General features: G+C 37.6%; 1 protein-coding gene across 1 annotated transcript in view; it reads right to left on the bottom strand.

Annotated features, from left to right (window-relative positions):
* The window catches only part of COG3 (component of oligomeric golgi complex 3), a 56,165-nt gene that overhangs the window by 4,948 nt on the left and 28,929 nt on the right, over positions 1-22,288 (bottom strand). Inside the window, exons 15-22 of the mRNA XM_057707274.1 lie at positions 21,227-21,351; positions 18,124-18,213; positions 14,752-14,872; positions 12,212-12,300; positions 11,968-12,102; positions 8,055-8,130; positions 2,205-2,332; positions 1,299-1,397 (exon numbers count right to left, since the gene is read on the bottom strand). Of these exons, the coding sequence (XP_057563257.1) occupies positions 1,299-1,397; positions 2,205-2,332; positions 8,055-8,130; positions 11,968-12,102; positions 12,212-12,300; positions 14,752-14,872; positions 18,124-18,213; positions 21,227-21,351 (863 nt within the window). The remainder of the gene's footprint in view (positions 1-1,298; positions 1,398-2,204; positions 2,333-8,054; positions 8,131-11,967; positions 12,103-12,211; positions 12,301-14,751; positions 14,873-18,123; positions 18,214-21,226; positions 21,352-22,288) is intronic.

Raw genomic sequence — 22,288 nt, 5'->3', positions numbered from 1 at the left:
ATTTTACATAATGAAAAACAAAATTAAATCAAAATGAAGTCTCTAAACACTGAAAATAAACCTAACTACCTGTCAAGTTAGTGGTGTAATCACATAGAATATAATTACTTCAAATGACTTATAAAAAGTATCCTGACTGTACACAACTCTAGAACTACAGAGATATCTTTTTACAATATGACCCCTAGAGCCACACAAAGAAATTTATACAGCCATAAGAAAGAATGAAGTTCTGATACAAGCTGCAACATGCATGAGCCTTGAAAACATTATGCCAAGAGAAAGAAGCCAGTTATGAAACACCATGTATCGTATGATTGCACTTAATGCGCTGTCCAGGACAGGCAAATCCACAGAGACGAGTAGATCAGTACAAGGGGGGAATGGAGAATCTGCTAATACGGAGGGGTTTCTTTGGGGGGGTGGGGATGAAAATGTTCTGCAATTAGATAGTGGTGATGGTCCCAGGACTTAGTGAATATAATAAAACCACTGAGCTGCCCACTTTAAAATGGTGAATATTATGGTATCTGAATTATATCTCAATTTAAAAAATGACCCCATTTCTCCTCCAGCTACCACGCCATCTTCTTCTCTCCCCAAGCAGTAATAAACTCCTCAACAGACTTACCACACTCCCTGCCTCCAGTCTCTCTCCCCTGCGGGCTCCACCCACACTAGTCAGGTTCTCACTAACCTTAGCACTCTCCCCCAGACTCTCTAGTCCTTCCTATACATTAAACTTCTCCACTAAACTTAAAACCAGAAACAAAATACCCTCCCCACAGCGCCAGCCTACTTCTGCTCAGTAAAAGCCTGCTGACTGAACTGAGTAAATGAATGACAGTAAAGACAGACTGAGCTCTCTATTCAGTGTTTGTAATTTAGGAAGAAGACAGAAAACAGAAACACTTCTAAAATCTATTCTAATCCCTAAAATAACTTTCTTTTCTTTTCTTTTTTTTTCCTTTTGAAACATGGGCCTCTTATCATACATACTGCAAACAAAACTATTCAACAATCTAAATACCACTATTTGAGTCTTCCACAAACAGTTCTCTCATCTTAAGCACAGCAACCTTTAATATCGGAGAACATTAAAAAGCAATTGAAAATTCCAATGCTATCACCAAATATGTGAGAGAGCAATTCAAAGCTTGAACTCTTGCTCATCAGAATAAAACAATGTACAACTTTTAAAATTACAACTAAAATGTGGTTACTCAAAGACATTATCTACTCAAGTAAAATAACTGAAAGGTTGTACAAGTAACAAGGATCTTCAGACTTTGCATTACCTGTTCCATAGAAGGACAAGCAATGATCTGGATATCTTCAGGGCTGAACTCTTCCTTTAACAAAACATGGAACTTCTGGAAGACTTGCTGAATATTATTCTTAGAAAGAAGAAGAGGCAACCATATTACATGAGTCACTGAAAACATAGTCAGTCTCCTTAAACATGAAGAACTAAGAAAAATCTTACTATTTGCCAAAACAAGGGGATTATCAAAGACATACATATCTGCACTTAATATTTCACATGCAAGCACAACTTGTCTAAGACTTATCAAATAATCCTTACTGGAAAAACGAAACTCTAGCAAGCCTTGCCCCGCCAGAGAATAATAAGAGTCTTCAGCAGCAATGTTTTCCACAAAAGATAATAAAGTTCCCAGACACATAAAATGTACTTTAAAAATCAACCAACGCCTTGGGTAAAGATGTGAGCTCAACACAGAGCTGGAAGCTATGAGTACTAAATTTGCTCTGACATTTAATCCCTCCTTGGCCGCTGCAAGCCATTTATTTCCACTACTCACCAGTAAAATGGGACATAATTCTTGAAATGCTGTTCTTTTACAAGTGTTGGGCTCCATCTTCTGTGAGGGTCTGATTACTTATTTATTCACTTACTAATTTCTACTTCTAGGTAGAAATGACCTCTGTGCCGTAGGTAACCATGAGGAAATGAAGACAAAACGAGGGCTACGGCTGGGGCAGGGCGAGGGTGAGGGCAGGCGGGGGGATATAAGCAGACAGACGCACACTCGGCCTCTCGAGAATCACGGTGCTCTCTAATCCACTGTACCAGAACAGCAGACCAACATTTCAAAACGTTTACAGGAAGAAAAAAATGGTAGACAAGGCGAGAATACTTGAAGAAACTGGCCAACATTCAAACAGATCATCACGATACTCACCCTAACTGGTTTAAACAGGATGAACTCAGTATCTTTATTGGATAGGTACAACGACATACTTCTCAATGTCAGGGGCAGCTTTGCTTTTATTGTCTTGTAGGCACTTGCCACAAGGTCACTGACTTTTGCTGGAAAGAAATCAACCTCCTTAGTATCACAAATAAAAATAGATGAAATATTTCCATTTTAATTCAGAGGGGAATAAAAGAAGAGAAAAATAGCAAAGACTCTTTATTTCCCTGAAGAATGTCTCTCACTTATTTATTTATCAACTTTAATCATAAGCTCTCTAAACATTCATTAAGTATCTACTGTATACAAAATTTTAACCCCAAGGGCTAAACAGCAAAAGAATTCCCCTAGCATGGCTCAGGACATTCACAGGGATGGTAATATGGTGCCTTTGGAATTTGGAGATATGAGGTAAGGTAAAATAAAAAGTCATTTGCAGAGAAACACTAGTAAGAATTATTTCATAACGAATGAGCTTATTCATCTGTAGAACTGACTCACAGTAAGAGATGCTCTCTGTCTTATGAGATCATTCAGAAAATATCAACACATATTTAATGAGAACTAGAAATCTATTTATGTTCTTATACTGTATTATCACAGAAGGAATAGAATTCCAGAAAATTGTAACTGAAATAATTAGTAGCCCAGGTGTAGTGTCTGAAAAGTACAAATGGAAAAGAAAAGTAGTCATCTGTATGAAGTATTTCAGAGAAGATTACCTAGAAAGCTATAAAGGAAAAGACTGATGAATAATTTCAAAGATGCTTGACCTCACTCATAATTAAAGAAATGCATATTAAAACAACTGAAATATTTCAGATTGGTAAGAATTACTAAGGTTGTGAATATCCACATTTGGCAGGGGTGTGGGGAAACAGGCATCCTCATCCCTCACCCACTGTTGATGGGAGTGTAAACTGGTTCAGCCTCTTGGAAGGGATATTAGGCAATGTCTAGCAAAACTGAAAATACACATACTCTTTCACTTAACATTTCTACTGCTAGAAATCTGCCCTATAGACATACTTACAAAGTACCAAGATATGTATGTTTATTAAAGAGTGTAAGGAAAAACTAAAATTAAAAACAGCTTAAATATCTATTAATAGAATTATTAAAGAAATTATGCTTTAGTGATATATTCTATGTGTCCATTAAATAGAGTGGGTAGAGCTGGATGTGCTGGTATAGAAAGGGCTCCAAGATATAACATAAGCGGTTTTTGGTTTTTTTTTTTTTTTAAGTAAGGGATATTTTGTAAGCAGACAGGGTAGGAGGTCCCTGGAAAAGGAGCACCAGGCCTGGCTTTCTTGACATAAGAGAAGCCATTTTGGCCTAAGCCATTTTGTGATCTCAGCCTGGCCACAGTGTTTGTCTTTGAATTGGTCTCAGTAATTGATGATCTTAAGCGAAGTGAGGGAATGCAGGAACAAAGGAAAAGCAGTCAAGACACAACAGTTCAGTGATGAAACAGTCCTAGTTCCTCCTCCAGGGATACAGAGGACAATCTGAGGCACGTCTTTGAGTTCTGCAGGAACTAAGGCCCCCCCACCCAGGTGGAGGGTGGAATGACGATGTTGACCCTCATGACTTCAGTCAACTAAAGCTTGGATTCTGTCGACCATGGCCCCAGTTCAAAGCCGAATTCTCTGCTCAAGCTTCCCCAATTTTGCTGTTCGGAGAGACACTGCTTTGGGAAAGATCCCAGTGTTCTCCTTCCTTGCTGCAAGTCCTAAATCCTTGCCTTGGTTGTGTCTTTTGGCTCCACACCCACTAAGACGCCAACCCAGTTCTTCAGGTCACAATAGTATAATTTTATTTGCATATAGCACGTTCAAGTCCATCTATGCGAGAAAACACATAATTTGGGGAAAGTAGCCATTAATAGCAGTTACCTTTGAGAGAACTAGTTTGGAGGTGGAGGATAGAATTCTCATTTTATACCTTTCCACAGTTCAAATTTTACACCATGCTAAAAAAATTTTTTTTAATTGAGGAGGGTTGTATAAGAGCAGGGTAAGAAAGTGCCAATGCTCTAAAGAAGAACAAACAATCCAAGAATTGCTTATTTTTCATAAACAGATGAAAGCTCCTTAAACACAATTAATTCCATAGGCTCTGGTCCTATCATCAATGACACACTTCAGGGATCACAGAGCCCTCTGTAACCAGAGCTGTTTGTGGAGCCTAGTAAATAAAGTAGCCTAATTCTTAAAAAGATATTTCCCACAGTAAATTAACAAACTGGCATCCTCATTATAACGCAACCTCATGAGTTTAACATGGAATGACTCAAGAGGGTGACCAAGTCTGCATGAACCACTAATCCCAGGTTCCAGGGGCCCAAGATACTTTTCTAAACTGTTCTTGGTGCTCCCAAAGCCTCAAAAATCTTTGACATTTAAGTGTGGGCTTCTCATATTACAGATCAAGAAAAAGCAACTCCATAGCTCCTTGTGGCTAAATGAGACGGAAGATAACAGCGACTAGGTAAACTGAAGTGTCATTGCTCCGTTCGCCAGGACCTCCTCACTGAGAAAGAAACAAAATGTTTTAAATGACAAAACAGCAAGCCCTATTTCATCTAGTCTTTCTGTCAGTTTCCTTTCATCTACTCCTGCTTTACTAATGACAAGTCTAGTAATACTTAAGAACACAATACACCTAACATTGGGAGTTCTACGAGGATGCCACTTGAGAAAATGACAGCACCTATTTTGAGTGAAAGACAATCTTCCAAAGGGGAAAGAAAATACATTAATTATGCATCAAGCCCCTGGGCTTAGCTGTACTAACTATGCCTATGCCAGTTTGGTGGTTTCTACCTATTTTAAGAAAGATTTATTGCACCCAAAAGTTTCATATACATTAATGTTCAAAATAAAATCAGCCCCTATTTCTAAATAAGCTCTGTGACTGAAACCTTGAGCCAATAGCCCAATTAATCCAAAGACGATCAGAATTCCTTCTAGAATCAGTGCTGAGTTACAGACTGACAAGCCTGCTCTTGACACTGAGGGGTCAGAACAAATGGTTACCACCAGGCTGACTATGGTTAAAATTTCCAGTATTGTCAGTAAAAGACTCCGGTTTTCTGTCTCTTGACAGAATATACTACTGCATGAAGGATGCTCTCTGTCCTTTAGTAAGATGGCCAAGATTTCAATCTCATGCACAACACAAAGGTTTAAAATAATAAAGCCAGTATAACATTCACTCTCTCCACCACAGTAAACAAAAGGCCTAAAAGCATGTCACAAAGTTTATTTGCAAAATAAAGTAAATCAATGCAAACCTATATTGACACCATCAAAGTTCACATGACAAATTTTTGAAAGAAAACCCTGCCTTCCATTCAAATACAAGTGATAATTTTCTACGCTTACAAATCATCCTAAGAGAGACATAACTGCTCTTGCAACTTCTCTGTTCTACTTTAAATTAACTTTAAGTTAACCTGAGGCACTAATAATAATAACTCAAAATTTTAGAATGGCTCCTTTTTGCTTTCCAAGGGACGTCAGTGATTCCCAGGTGGCGAAGTGGTTGAGAATCCGCCTGCCAATGCGGGGGACACGGGTTCGAGCCCTGCTCCAGGAAGATCCCACATGCCACGGAGCAGCTAAGTCTGTGCACCACAACCACTGAGCCTGCGCTCTGGAGCCTGTGAGCCACAAATATTGAGCCCACGCTCTGGAGCCCGTGAGCCACAACTATTGAGCCCATGTGCTGCAACTACTGAAGGCCATGCATCTAGAGCCTGTGCTCCGCAACAAGAGAAGCCACGGCAATGAGGAGCCCGCGCACCACAACAAAGAGTAGCCCCCACTCACTGCAACTAAAAAGAAAGCCCACGCACAGCAAAAAAGACCCAACACAGCCAATAAAATAAATAAATAAATAAATAAATAAATCACACAAAAATTACTGAGAATTTCAAGTTGGCAGCAGCTGAGCATTATAACTTAGTGTGGGGCTCTTCCAAGTGCAGAGTCTTGAGCCACTGCACGCCCACAAAGCCAGACTTGGATAAGAAGCTTGGAACATAATGAGAAGCGTGGAAACTGAGATCAACTCAGGAAGTGAAGCCTCACAACTCTCACAGAGAGAAGAAGGGGTTAAAATCACTGCCATGGTTCCAGTTATGCTGTTGTGCTCCCCTCTTCCCGTGCTCACCACTCCTCGTGCTCCCCACTCCTCGTGCTCCCCACTCCCCATCCCATCTATGTCTAGTTGAATTTGCATTACACTAGATCACCTCGAGATGCAGCCCCACTATAAAAGTTAAACAGCTGAGAGGTTGCACATCCATATTAAAATTACATTTTGGGATTTTCTGATTTATTCAAGGATTCGTTGTAATTTAAAACTCAGATTTAAGATGTGTCAAAAGAAAATTAGTATTTATATTTCTTTACTGAGCATCCTCTATCATTTGCCAAAGGTAATAGATCAAATTGAGTCTATTGTGTAATTTAAACAAACTGCTTTACCATGAGTTTCCTAAGTGATTCAAAAAAGAAGTTAGAAAAATTAGGTGTGATGTCTCCTTCAAATAAAAAGCTAATTATTTTACCTAAAAAAAAAAAAATTTTAGAATGGCCTCAATTCTTTTTCCCAAAAGAAAGAAATACCTGACAGATACATATTTTTTCACTAAGGGAAACTAATCATGTTAAAAACCTAATTCCAGGGACTTCCCTGCTGGTCCAGCGGTTAAGACTCCACACCCCCAATGCAAGGGGCCCAGGTTCAATCCCAGGTCAGGGAGCTAGTTTTTGAATACTGCAACTAAAGATCCTGCATGCTGCAACTAAAGATCCCGCATGCTGCAACAAAGATCCTGCGTGTGCACAGCCAAATAAATAAATATTTTTGAAAATAAATAAATAAATATATATAAAAATAAATAAAAACCTAATTCCAGTTTAGGGCCTGTAGATGGTCAATTTTTTAATCGATGCTAAGCCAGAATCACTCTTTGGATCCCTCTCACTATGAGCAAAAACCTTCCTACCAACTTGGACACAGCTCACCCATAATTAAAACCACTCATAATTTCGCCATCTTGCCCTGCTTAGTTTCAAAGGATCTCTATTCACAATATGGGCTAGGGGATGGCCAGAAACGTCAATCTAACAAAATGATTTATTCTGGCTTAATGACAACTTAAAATGTCACAACATGGATCAAAAACAACCCACAAAACTAGTCGTGATTTTCAGTATCTAACCTCTAATGTTAAAGAAGGGGGGAAAAATCTTCTACCACAAAAAATTTACATTTAGGAAAGAGTTATGACTGGAAACATCTCAAGCATTTCTGCCAATTAATGATAGAGCCTGCCAACTCCCAAGTGATGCCACATTTTTATACTTTTTTTCAAACACTCTAAAACAGTAAAGAGGATGTAACTTGCATAAAATGGAATAATGCCCAACATTTCTTCATATAATACTTAGAAACAGTAGCATACTCTCCATTAATTTCATACTATTGAACACAGTATTTTCATTCTAAGATAATGAAAAGCAAGTGTACAGAAACCACCACATTCAAAGCATTTCCATCTAAGCCATATTTTATTTTTAACTGGGTATGTGTATATGTATATGCGTGTGTGTGTGTGTTTTAATTCTTCCTTCCTTGGAATGCTTGTTGAAATGCAAGTAGTGTTGGCTCAATTAAGACCTGTCAGCTCCAAACTGAATCTTGCATTAACTTAAACCATAGCAGGAGTAGGAAACCAAGTCCAAGCTGTCAGAGCAGGACTATATAAATGCAAATTAACTGACATCCTAAAAAAAGAAATCCCAAACAGTAAAATGTGGATACCTGGTTGTGCCCAAGGCTGCTGAGAGAGAGTATACTTGGGTCCTCCCTGACTGGCCATTGTTTTTAATGCTGAAACCTAGTGAAGGAGACATAAAGAAAGAAGTTTCATTTCACTGATGACAGATTACACTTGAATTGCTCTCAGAAGATACACCCTTTGAATCTATGAAAGCATAATGATAACCAAGTGTGCAGCCCTAAAAGAAAATGCATCATATCTCACAGTCCTTTACAACCAATAAAATATTTGAGCAAAACTTCTTTTGTGATTTCAAGGCATATACTGTTTTGCAAAAAGAAAACCATACCAGTGTCCGGAGGCACTCTGCCTGAAACATTTCAGGGTAGGAAGACAAGAATGAAGACTGAGAGAAACGTCAACACAAAATAGGCCTCTCTGTAAGTGGACTGTTAGGTTAACATTAAATTATTATCATATCTTATTAGGAAAATGTCACAGCAGCTAGACAAAATCTCCTTTATGTACCTAGAGGGTCCTTTCTTCATTATAGGCAGAGAGAATGTTATTTTAAAGAAAAAAAAACTTTCAGATAGCATCAAAAAGCATATTTGACCAACTAGTGTTCTAGGTACAAGAACTGGATGCCCACCCTCTATTCACCTCTCTTTTCACTTCTCAGCATCAGTACAGAGAAGCAATCCATACATTTAGCTTTTGAACAAGAATGTTCTTAAGATGGCAAATCATGGTGGGACCAAGGTGTAGCTAGGGAGAGTGAAGGACAGAAATGCATAGAACATTTTAAAAACATGGACTGTTAGGTGTCAAAGGTCCAGGCCATGACCCTGGCCTCAGTAGACAGTCTCATCAGAAAAACTTGAACACCAACTCTTTAGATTTCTCATAAAGGCTGCCACATAGATATTTAGGCGGAGGATGGGCACAGACAGGATATAATGTTAACTCGGGCCTCTCCAGCCATCTCTCTATTTCTACCAAGTTCATATTCCTGGATTACTCTAGGCCTTTGCTCATGTTGCCATGTATATAAAATCACCCCTTTCCACTGTCACTCAATTCCTCTCTATGTCTTTTATTTTTTATTGTGAGATGCAGCTTTTAAAAGTGAGTCATACATACGATTCCAGGTTAGACAATGCTAAAAGAAAAACATGTTCATGTTTAGTGCATATGATCCCAAAGATTTCCCAACATAAATATATAAACATACTAATGTGTCTACATTTACAAAAGTAGGAACACAGTGCTCTGAAAACTTTTTTCTCCACTTACACCTAAATCCTGGACATTTTTCTGTATCGAATTGTTATGCTTTAATAGTAATGGCTGCCTGTCATGCCACTGATTGTTCCAGAATTTAACCAATTTCATAACGACATATATTGTATATAACTATTTTCATATTAAAAGCAAATACAGACTTGTATATTCATCTCTATTTACTATCCAGATAATACACTCATCTTTAAGTTAAACCTCAAGGAGCATTTTCTTCAAAAGGTTTCCCCAATTAGCCCCATCTTTTATAAAAGCCTACAGGATGAAGACAGACCCATTTTCTCATAATGACATTGCTGTACACATCTTAATGTTTACATGTTTTCCATCTTGATTTCCCATTAGGTTATAAGTCCTTGAGAACAGAAATTAAATTTATAGGTCAAGTTCTATTACACACCCTATGTTGAGAAAAAAAAATTTTAATTTATAGTGTTGCTGAGGAAATTAATAACACTTCAGAGGGAACATTAAGAATAAACTTGTGGATACATTAGCAAATTGCTTGAGAGGAAATGAATGTTGCTAAATACAAAGTCTGAGTTTCTAGCATAAACTGGTCCCACCAGGGGAAACACTTCAGCTTCGCTATAAACTTGAAATTACATTTCCTTTAACATGTCTTCATTCAGAATTTTGCAAAAACAATATCTTCACTTCAAATTTGTCACATTTTACTATAAAATAATACTCCTTCAAGCACTTACAAAGTATGTTTACATATACAATCAGCTTTTAGTCCTCATAACCTTAGGTAGGGAGGCGGGCTGCAACAGCTGGCTCCACTGCAGAGATTAGGAAACAAGGCTTGGAGAAGCTAAGCGACTGCTACCATCACAGTCAGGAGGCACAGAACGCAGTCCAGAGCTCAGCTTTCTTGCCCTGAAATGCTATGCTCTTTCTACTACACCCATGACTATTCCAAGCCCTACCTGAGAGTTTGTTTCAAGCAATATTCAGTACGATGAAATTCTAGGACATAAAAAAAAAAGTATCAACAGTTTTTTAGTTTTAGAAAATATCTGACCCAAATGTTTTCATATGAACCTTTACCCCCAACACTTAGAGACCAGTACTACACTCCCTAGGGCCATTCAAATACTGAGAGAAAAGGTTATTTTTCAAGGAGCAGGAAATAAGGCAATAATTCTTCTAGAACTATTTTACTGTGCTCAAGAAATTTCATTATTTTATTGTATAAAGTAAAATTTTATAATTTTATTGCTCTCAAGAAATTACATTAACTATACCCCAAAATCAGGAAAGATGTTCACACAAGACAGATTAAAGTGTAGAAATGTTTATTCTGTGCATATGGGTCATGCTGCAAAACTTTAGTCTCTCAGTCTGTGAAATGAAGATGTTTTACTTACTCCAGGTACCAGGGATGTAATGAGAATTAATGAAAACAAAGCATTTCAACAATGAAGGCCCAAGGAAGGAGCTACATAAACAAAAAAGCCAATTTACAACAGATGAAAGGGGACCAGAATCACACCTGGAGTCTTCAGGCTCAAAAAACAAGTCTTCTGACAACCTAAGAATGTTCTCTCCACACTCTCAGAGTTTTTTTTATTAGGCAAACCCATATATATTTTAAAAATCAGTCCAAACTTAGAAACTGAGGACATTTTGTTAATGAAGCTTACATCCAAATATTATCACTGAGACCTACAAGCACACATCCAAATGAAAGATGAAGAAACACACACAAATTCCAAATATTTGATGAATGGGCTAAAAGCCACTAAACAAGTGATATACCTCAACGATAAACAAAAGAATAGTTTAACATTTCTATATTTTCTTTTTTTGGCATCATTTCTTATTTTTAAAAACTAGTATCTTCTGTCTTTACCATAACAAGTTACTGATGTCTCCCCAGTTAAGACTTAGATAAGTAAATTCGAGAGAAAGGGCTACCATATTTTTATTCTTTTTTAATGTCCTCTAACACAAGTCTAAACAGACAGTAGAGGCTTAATAAATGAAAGTTCATCTCAAGACTTTTTAAACATCTTTATGAGGTAAGTCCTCAGTAACAACACTTAGGTTTTTTAAAAAATGACAATGTTGGAACAAGAAAGTCAAAACTGTCATGATCTGATTTTTTCTTTGCTGGCATTTGCCAGTTGATGGATTTTAGCTAGGAAACAGAGAGACATTATTATAAATCCACATATCTGGTAACTGACAATACAATGATATAAAATCTTCAACTCTCAATTATCTATACAAAATGAAAGGGGAAAATAGCACGTATAACAAAAAGGAAAGTAAATCATCCGTTTAAGTAACAGGAAACCTTGATAGACAGGACTGTGATTATTGCCATGCAAGTCCTAATCCAGGAAACGTGAGAGTCCCAGACCACATGCAAATACCTATAATGTGGATAAAGAGAACAGAGCGAACCAGAGGTCTGCTATAACTAGCTTTGCCTACTTTCTCTTAAAACTGAAAAATTCTGCAAGCATACCTAAAAGTCCAAACCAAAAAGCTTCCATAATAGGAAACACGGTGCTTTCTCAGAATCATTAAGGTGTGGGTTTACTATCGCCTTCTGCCAAGGTTTCCACAAGAGAGTAATTCAAAATGTAATCTAGGGAAGAATTCAAAATTACTTTACCAAATATGCACCAAGGTCTATACCTTTGTCAGGAACTCCTCCAGCTGCTCTATGAACAGCTTAGTCTGTTGCTGAATAAACTGCTCACAGGCCGATTTCAGATGACGGTCTACGTCTTTTTTAGAGTCAAGATAATGTTCTCTTATCTCAGGAGTACCCTTAAAAAGAAGATGACAATTTCCTCCTGTTTTTACGTGCCTAGAAATTACCAGACATGTAAAGAATGTCGTTTATCTCCCACCACCAAGGAAACAGACTCCTTCTCACCTCCAACAAGAACTCTATCAAGGCATTGTTGCTATTCAGCCTAAAAAATCTTGGAACAGTCATAGGATTCAGGATTTTAAATGCTGCATCTGTAAAACAAAATTACTCATCCAGTGAACATGTACAATTTCAATAGAGAAGCCACGTTACTATTTCAATGTGTAAACATACACAAGAGTTCTCTATTACCACAGAGCAAGAGTGGTTTCATTTCCACCAAGTCACCTCCATGGGTGGGTGAGGTAATGCCAACAATAGCTACGGCACTCACACGTAATTATTTTCTGGAACTCGGAATTGCAAAATGACTATTAATCACAATCATTCATTTATAGAAAAAAAGAAAAAGGATAACTGGTAATCAATACCTTAAAATTTGGTAATGATTTATGCTTTACTTTTATGATGCTAAATAAGTTTTTTTTTAAAGATTCATATACTTACCCTGCTTCCTTTAAGATCTGGCTGGCACAGAAATTTGTTCATTTGAAGCAGAGAGAATAAACTTATGTGTCAGCCAGGAAAAACAAAACAAAACACCAAAAGGACATATTTACCCCTTAACCTCCAGACTAACTAGAATCTATGCAAAGTACTAAGAGGTCTCATTGATGTTCAAATGCAATAAGATATAACATTAGTCATGAGAGGTTAGAGGCTTAATAGTAAAGAAAGCAAGTATTATTAAGTGATAGTTAGAAAAGACCATTGCTTTGCTTTGCTTTGCTTTGCTTTGCTTTGCCAGGTTGGAGAAAGCAAAGCATGAAATGCTTCCAACCCTGGTTTTACAAGAACACACCACATTGTACTCTCTGTCTTGACCCTGATCTTATTGGGGAAAAAAATCCCAAACTATCAGATTCAGTATTCAGAGTAAAGCTTTAGTAAATGACTCTTTGTTTCTGCTGTCTTTTCTATAAGAAACCTGAAAAATTGTAGGTGATCACATGGCAGGATTACATAACCTTCATAATGTTTTAGGGAAAACATACTTTAAACCAAAATTTGCCAAAATTTTAGAGTATTTCATTTTCTCACACCTCAGTGTATCTACAGTAGAATGAAGCAGCAACAAATTATGAATCAGAAAAAATACAAGAGAAAATAGATCAGTCCTGCTTCATTCCATCACTTAAATAAAGTAAGGTATCAGTGGCTGGCATTCAAGGTTAGGGCACTATTTCCACACCTCACACTAAAAGGAAAGCAGGAAATCAACCAGAATGGTTGGGTGATGGAAGCCTCTGACGAGAATAAACTAAAAAAATTGGTATGCATTCTATAAAGGCAAAAGCCAGGAAATCTGGCTGCTTAAAAAAAAAAAAAATTACAAAGCATATGAATAACATACAGGCTTACTATCCTAATTCCACCAGAACCAAAAGATATTCACTGTGGTGAAAAGGAGAGTGCATTAGGAAAAGAAAAAGAATAAGCTGTTTTAATATGACTCATGATGAGAGCACTTTGGCTCTCAGGTGAGTTAAATCAAGTCAATTATTTTATAAGCACAATCATTAGGAAAGTAGCAACCTGCTCCCCTTGGAAATCCTACATGTAGAGTTCCTCGAAACCAAAGAAAACAGAATTTGAATGGTTATGAATTATCTCTTTTCCCCCAACACGTAACAGAGAAATTCATTCGTTTCATAAACAGATGGCTTAATTCTCTTGGAAATGGTTAAGAAAAGATAAAGTTTAGATAAATTTGTAAGCAATTAAGGGAGATAGATATTTACGGTATATCCTTAACTGCTTAAGATCAGCATCTTAGAAAATAACTACTTTGATCTTTTAGAAATCATCACTTGTTAATTCAATTAGAAACAAATAATTAGGATGCATGAAGCATCTTTCCCAAGATGATTCCATGTCTATTACCAACTCAAAGACCCTATCTACAAGATTACTTAACAACCAGTTGAGTTAATAATACAACTTGAGTTTAAGCACCTTAAGCTTACAAAACCACTTGTATATTTTCATTTATTTTCCCTCTTAATGATCTTGATAATCTGATGAAAGCATCAGGGCAAGTTGATTCTGCTCATTTTACATGGGGTAGGGAAACTAAAACACACATTTAAGATCATAAGAGCCAGGAAATGACGGGCCAGGAACAGAACCTGACTCAGACTCTTAGATAAATGCTCTTCCCATTTTACCCAGCTGGCTCCCTGAGTTTCTATGAACTAGCAAACCCAACTCAATGTCTAAAATCATTTCAATTAGCTGACACTCTAAGTAGTTATTAGAGTGATTTTTCATTTTAACTGGTTATGGTAATATGTGGCAGAGTTTAAGAGAGGAAATACTCTTTTGCAAGTTGAAATGCTCAGATATAGCTCCCTTCATAAAGAAAATACAGCAAGTTAGATGTAATTAGGATGCTGACAGCTCAGCTTAGTATGAAGAAGTAACATGCTTAGCAAACAGCAGGCAAAACATTGCAAATGAACATAAAATAAACCTATAACCTGTGCTGACGCATTTGGACAGGTCAAACACAACCAAATGTGCCAGCCAGGACAATGAAGTACCTCTAGTTTTCTTGAGGTCCAGGGAAATTTCCTTAATGGTGAATTCAGTGTGAAATGGAGCAATTTGTTCACGAAGAATCAAAAGGTGCTTTATTAAGAAAAGTTGTCCATCAATCTGAGTCTAAATTGTAAGACAGAAAAATGGATATTATCAGATTAAATAAAAATAGGAGCACATAAAACATATATGTTATTAATCATCATTCATCTATCTACGTCACTGGCCCTTAGCCTAACTATATGGTACCAATACTCCTCTGTTGTGCAAGGAACTCTTCCCATATTTCCATGTTAGAATTAGCTGGAAAAATCTTGCTTCAAACTCTTACTAACTCTATCACCTGCTCTACTTAGTAAACCCAAGAAAGTAAATCAGACAAAAGGTTGTAAAGCAACACAATTAGCAAGAGAAGTCAAATCTAGTCTGACCTGGTGTAGAAACAGAAGAAACCATGTGACCCAACATCAACACAGAGCAGGAATTAAAGAAAAGTTCCAAGTGTGAGCAAGACTCTGACCTCTCATGGCTTCCTAGTTTTTCTCACTAACATGACTTTCACTATTTGGTCAAAGTGGTTTCAATATCCAGAATATCAGAAACACTCATATTTATATAAAAGTACAAAAGGAGCCTCCAAATGTAAAATGATTTGGGGTTACCATTTTGAATGATCCTGCCAGCAACAGAGCACTGACGACCAACACCCCTGAGAGTCACTGCAACTCCTTTTACCCTCTCAGGACTCATCCACAAGAGTCTTGGGATTCAAGCTTAGTTCTCAAAGCTCTGACCCAGTCCCAAAATAGAGAATAACCATAAATCTCATTTCAGAAAAGAGTCTGTATACTAAGAAGAGCAAGGCTATGTTCGCTCCTTCTTACTGCTACTCAAGACAGAATCCTACTTTGAAAATATTTTTTTAGTGAAATTATACTGCATTAGGAAAAGAATAAAGTTGTCCTTCAGTAAGCAATACAGGCATATCTCAGAGATATTATGAGTTTGGTTCCAGACCACCGCAATAAGGTAATTATCGCAAAAAAGTAATTATCACAACAAAGCAAGTCACACGAATTTTGCGGTTTCCCAGTGCATAAAAAAGTTACATTTACACCACACTGTAGTCTATCAAGTATGCAATAGCATTATGTCTAAAAAAACAGAGTACATACCTTAATTTTAAAATACTTTATTGCTAAAAATGCTAACCATCTTTAGCAATAAAGTATTTTTAAATAACCATCGTCTGAGCCTTCAAGAATTCGTAATCTTTTTGCAACAGTAACATCAAAGATCACTGATCACGGATCATCATAACAAATATAATAATGAAAAAGTCTAAAATATTGAGAGAATTAACCAAATGTGATATAGACACACTGAGTGAGCAAATGTCATTGGAAAAAAATGGTGCCAATAGGCTTGTTTTGACACAGGGTTGCCACAAACCTTCCATTTGTAAAAAACAGAAACAAAACCCTGCGGTATCTGTGAAGCAGAATATAACAAGGTGTGCCTGTATAAATTTTAAAGAGGTTATTAAAGTGATTCCCCTCTGTTCTCTCTCTCTCTCTCGCCCTCCCTCCCTCCTAAATAAACACATAATCAACATATAAGTACAATTCATTTGATGGAAACTCACTTTGCACTCTGGAACACAGAGTATCAGGTAAGTAGGAAACGCTACACATTTTGAAAGCTTGCTCTATTTTCAAAGGAACTAACAGCTCCGATGGAGAAAACAGTATAGATGGAATTTACTGAAGCTGTTGTGATCCTGCGAATAGTATTGTGTTAGTTTACTGACGTGCTAGGTACTCAATTTAAGCACATGAGGAGAATTTCCTGCCTTAAGAAATTCTCTAAGCCATTTTCAGTGATCACTTTTTTAAAGTTGAAAGGCAAAAAGTATACAAACTCAGTCATGAAAATAAATTAGCTAATTCTTACCAAATTGAGGGCTTCTTCATACACATACTTAAGCACCTTATAACACAAAGGAAACAGAACTGAATAAAAGAGAATAGCCTTATAGGCAATAAGGGCAAAAGACTGAATAATCAAAAGGCTTTTCATTCCTCCCTCTAAAAAGAGGACAGAAGCATATGAACCTTTTCCTTTTAATTAGATCAATTTTTTTTCCTCTGATAATGTAAGAAATACATGCTCACTGTAAAAATGTGGAAAATAAAGAAAAGTGTAAGGAAAAGAAAGAAAAATCATCTACAGTCACCCAAAAGCTTTCACCATTACTTTTTTTAACACTTGCATTCATTATATAAAGTCATAGTGTATATCTGATTTGTATCCTGCACTTTTTTTTGCCTTAACATATTTAAGTTAAATTTTATCATTTCATTTTTTTAAATTTAATGTTTGTGGAATATACCACAATTTACTTAACCATTTCCCTAACATAGGCACGTGTTTCCTAATTCTACCCATCATAAAAAAAATGTGAGAGCTCAGACTTGGAAATACTTTTTAAACTTCAACCTGCCTATCTATAACTTAACTTTTCATTCTCTTCTAGTCCCCATACAAAAATTTCACTTCAACTCTCAATTTCATGAACAGGAGCATACAGTGGTCACAGAGATAGAGCTTTTCTAGGATCCCAAATTCTTTCGTGAGGAGATTTTTGTTTTGTTTTTGTTTTTAATTTATCTAAAGTCTTGAAGTCAGAAACCAAGTTCATAAATCTGGAAGTCCAGAAAGGTTCACAAGGCTTGAAAACTCTCAGCAGCTATGAAATTCTGGCTGGAAACACACCCCACAGTTTCCTCCATGTAGGTGGGCAACAGGTATTTTAACTGGAGAGTTAAGCAGAGCTGGATTCTGAACTATACTTTCTGGAAAAAAAGAAAAAAACCTCAGGGGCTGTGGGAGAAGCACGTGCCAACAGTCTTCAGCCCCAGATCCCTGCTTCTTGATTAAAAACTGTAAGTTACAAAATCAAGGCAACTACTGCTAGTCACGTAGCCCATGGGCCACAAGTGCCTGTCTTCCAAACTGACCTCCAAGTGAGGCCATTCAACTATTTAAAACGTCATTGTAGGGATGATTATAAATTGCTACGTTTCCTTGAAAATACTGTTTTGGTATTTCAGGGATAAGGTTAGAACAAGAAACCTTCAACCTATAGAATTTATAACCTAAGTATGGTTTTTGGTACTTTAGCAAAGCTGGTACTCTCATATAGTGTAGTCTTTATTTAGCACTAAAATGAAGTACTAGCTTCTCTCGAAGGGCCTCAAAACTAAATCATATTAACTAAAACAAATCCTACTGCCAAAACGGCTTTAAATTTTTGTGTTGTATTCCACAATATTACTATAAGTGATAAGATTTCATCTAACACTTCATCAAACCTTGTTTTTGCTGATAGACTCTGATGCTCCAAGTAACGACTTAATGCAGGCCGACAAGGCTTCCTGTGATAATCCTTGGAACACTGCCCTCTGGTGAAATAAAAGAGAAACAACACCTGTAGCACTTCAAAAACAGAAAAAATGAAAAGAGTAGGCTGTGAGAACAGCTTGTTTGCCCTCATCTGACTGATGCATTTATTACTACCAATATTCCTCCTGGAGTCTCCTATTCCCACACAACCTTTCTGGACCAGCACACAGTTTCCTAATTTGCATCTCTCGAAACACTCATGTGACCCTTCAGCAAAACTTCCTGAGCACCTCTTTCATGCAGCTCTGTGCTAGATGCTAGAAGGACAGCAGTAGGTGCACAAGGCAGATGTGATTCTAACTTCATGGAGCCCTCACTCCAGCATGATCTCATGTTACAGGGGAAGCTGGGACGAAGTGAGAGAGTAGCATAGACATATATACACCACCAGCTGTAAAATAGATAGCTAGTGGGAAGTTGCTGCATAACAAAGGGAGATCAACTCGATGATGGGTGATGCCGTAGAGGGCCAGGACAGGGAGGGTGGGAGGGAGTCGCGGGAGGGAGGGGATGTGGGGATGTATGTATAAATACAGCTGATTCACTTTGGTGTACCTCAGAAGCTGGTACAAGAGTGTAAAGCAATTATATTCCAATAAAGAGCTTAAAAAAAAAAAAAAAAAATATATATATATATATATATACATAAAACCAACTTTAAAACAAGGCCTCAGTAGGAATTCCCTGGTGGTCTGGTTAGGAATCTGAGCTTCTACTACAGGGGACATGGGTTCACTACCTGGTCAGGGAACTAAGAGCCTACATGCTGTACAGCATGGGCAAAAAAAGAAAGCCTCAGTAAAATCACTTCTAAAAATGTATCCCAAGTAAAATCAGTACCGTATTCTCAGATTCATGCACATGGCTCTTCATCACAATATTATTAAAAAAAGAAAAAAAAACCTGGAAATACCTGAAATGTTCATTGATGGGGGGTGACAAATAAAATACTAGTAAATCTAAATTATAGAACACTGCGTGACATCAAAGAATGCTAAATAGATGGTGCTGAAATCTTATAAAATATAATTAAGTAAAAACAAAATCAGACCACAAAACAGAATGTGAAGTATGATTAACTTAATTCTGCCATTTCTATATCTCCCTAGAGGTGTGGGATGTTGGTCTGGGCAGGGACTCCTGTTAGCTCCCATGGAACAGATATGGATGGCTAGGAGCAAAGTATTTTTTACTAGGCCACCGTCCTGGGTTCTGTCTCATACCTGATGTTTTCTCTTTTTGTACTGCTTCCCTGTCTTCTGTTTCTCGTGAGGCTACCGTATAGTAAGAAGAGATTAGAGCTGCCTCTTGCTAGGTCCCTGACCCTGCCTTAGGAAGACCGAATATGGGCAGCTTAGATCGAGACTCTCTCTTTCTCCTGCTCAGCCTTAACGGGGTTTTCACTGGATTTGTCTTTCCTCACCTTTGACTGGTAAGATACAGAGGGAGAAGATTTGGATGTAAGCTGGGTGAAAATGTAATAGGCAAGCCTACGGCAGAAAATAAAATCAGGCAGTGACGTCGTTGGGCCTACCTACTGTTTGGCTAAAATTCCTGCTGTCATCACAGACCCTGGTGAAGGGTCTGTGATGACACTGGGTTCTATGTGGAATGCGGCCCCTGCGTGTTTCCCTTGGAATCCTGGCTCCACTGTAGGAAATTTCTGAATTCCAACCTAACACCATCATTCAATATACCTACTAGGGAGACCTGAGGGAGAAAAGCTGCCAATGTCCAAACCTCCCTCTGGAAGAGATCTCAGCAGCTGGGCAAAAAGGCTGAGACATTAACTCTGCAGAGGTGATCTGGCCTCACCCCTAAAAATCCCAGAACTGAGCAAAAGGCACTTTCTGGTTGAATTTCAAAATCCCCAAGGACAAACTCCAGTAACAATGCCGTTTAAAATCGACACCAAGTAGTGAGCACTCTAGTGAACCAATGAGTTGACTGTGCAGCCTTGTTCAGGCCCGAGGACTCTGAGGGACAGAGCGTCTCCAGAGTGAGAGAGGATGTACATGTATCCTTTTGAGCCATAATCTTCAGAAATAGTGGCATCTGGACAATTAATTACACGACCATTGTATTTAATCACTTCTCTCTTTATATGCTGTTTCAGTTGTAACAATCAAATTAATTTTTAAAAAGTGAATTAGGGAATTCCCTAGCAGTCCAGTGGTTAGGACTCCACACTCTCACTGCTGTGGCCCAGGTTCAATCCCTGGTCAGGGAACTAGGATCCCAGAAGCCATGTGGTGTGGTCAAAAAAAAAAAAAAAAAAAAAAGTGAATTAAAATCACTGATTTTTATAAACTATTTTGGTTTTAACACTGACAATAAATAAATGTAGGCAAATCTGAGCATTCAGGGGTTTATATTCATATCATTAAACCGGAATGCTTACATAAATGCACAGCATAAGCTGGGGCTAAAAAAAACAAAAGGGTACTGCTGACTTCAGCAAACAATTAAAATCAGTCCGTGGTTAGAAACATGTAATCTGACAACTACTTGTTAAGGAAGCTGATTTAAATTGAGTGCAAAACTAAATTAAAGTAGCTGCATTTAGTACTAAATGTATATATTATACCTATGTGACACTGGACATAACCTTTCTGAATCTCTTTTTCTTCATCTATAAACTAAAACAGTTGAATTAATCAGTAGTTTCAAATGTATCTGTAGCTACAGATGCCTATGAGAAACAATAAAAGCTATAGGTCTTTTCCACAGAAAGACACAAATACAAACATACAGACAAAATTTTACACACAACTCCAAAGTGTTCACAGACTACCCAAAGCCAATTAGAGGATTCTGAGGGTCTACAGAATAGATTAAGAATCTCTAAATTAGACTAATCTTAAAGTTATCTCTGTATCTAAAATTCTTATTATTCTAATCTAATACCAAACAGAATATATTATATCAAGATCTTAAAATTTAAATTAAAAAAATGTTTTAAGTGAAAGAGCAAGCAATTTACAGTAAAGATACAAGAATTTACACACGTACATCTATACATCTGTATAATTTGGAGAGACAGACGAGAGTTCGTCGAACTGTAGGATACCACATTCCATGAAGATCTGCTGGAGAAATTGTGGTCTGTGGTCTAGGATTGAGAGACTCGGTTGAACCTAAAATCCCAAATGGAAAAGAAGATATTTCACACACATGGAGGTCTGTCTCATTTGCACAGCAATTATAAACTGTTAGTTCTCGTTAGCTATCAATGGCTGAAGGTCTCCATCTTCTCTAGCCTTGCCTTTAATCAAGAATGCCAAACGAATCCTAAATCAGTGACAGGTGAGATTTAACACACTGAGTGAGAGTGCACATAAATACACACATATGTACACTCCAGCCTCACACACTCAGCCCAAGCTGTTTTCTCCAAACTGTGATCAATAATCTTTACGGACTACATGAGCAGTATACACATTATTACAGAATACCATGAAGCCAATAAAAAGGAGACAGAGCTAGATGTAGTCACGTGGACACAAGTGGGAGGTGGGAGAGTGACAAGTAAACAAAGCATGTTAAACAGGAAGATTAACCAAAACTGGTCTGCCTGACCACCTGCCTGCCACGTGCTGAACGCTGTCACTGACAGGCCTACTTAGTATATCCAATTGCCAAGTGACCAGAGCTGAGTGTCCATCCCCCACCCCACCCAACCCTCCACAGGTCAGAAAAGGCAGCAGCAGTGAGTGTGAGAAGTATGTGGGGAAGGTGGCTGAGCAGAGACACCTCTGTAAGGGAAGCACATCACTCTGCTGGAGGGACCAGAGTCCAGGTGGCCATGAAAGTGGGAGCTGGGTCCACACTGAACTACGGGCCAGGTATCAGAGCACATCAGGAAACATTACTACATTTTTTAGTACAGTAATGGTTTACGGTTATGTAAAAGATGGCTTTTTTTTTTTTTTTTTTTTGAGAGATGCTAAAATACTCAAAGGTAAAGTGGCAATGGTATCAATAACTTTCTTTACAATGATGAGCACATATATGTAACATGATAAATCCAGGTGGTGGGCACAGGCGTCCACTGTCTCATTCTGTTTATTTGAA

Source organism: Hippopotamus amphibius, chromosome 14, assembly GCF_030028045.1.
Source record: "Hippopotamus amphibius kiboko isolate mHipAmp2 chromosome 14, mHipAmp2.hap2, whole genome shotgun sequence".
Lineage (NCBI taxonomy): Eukaryota > Metazoa > Chordata > Mammalia > Artiodactyla > Hippopotamidae > Hippopotamus > Hippopotamus amphibius.
The sequence above is the reverse complement of the archived record's forward strand: the minus strand, read 5'-3'. Positions and strand labels throughout refer to the sequence as shown.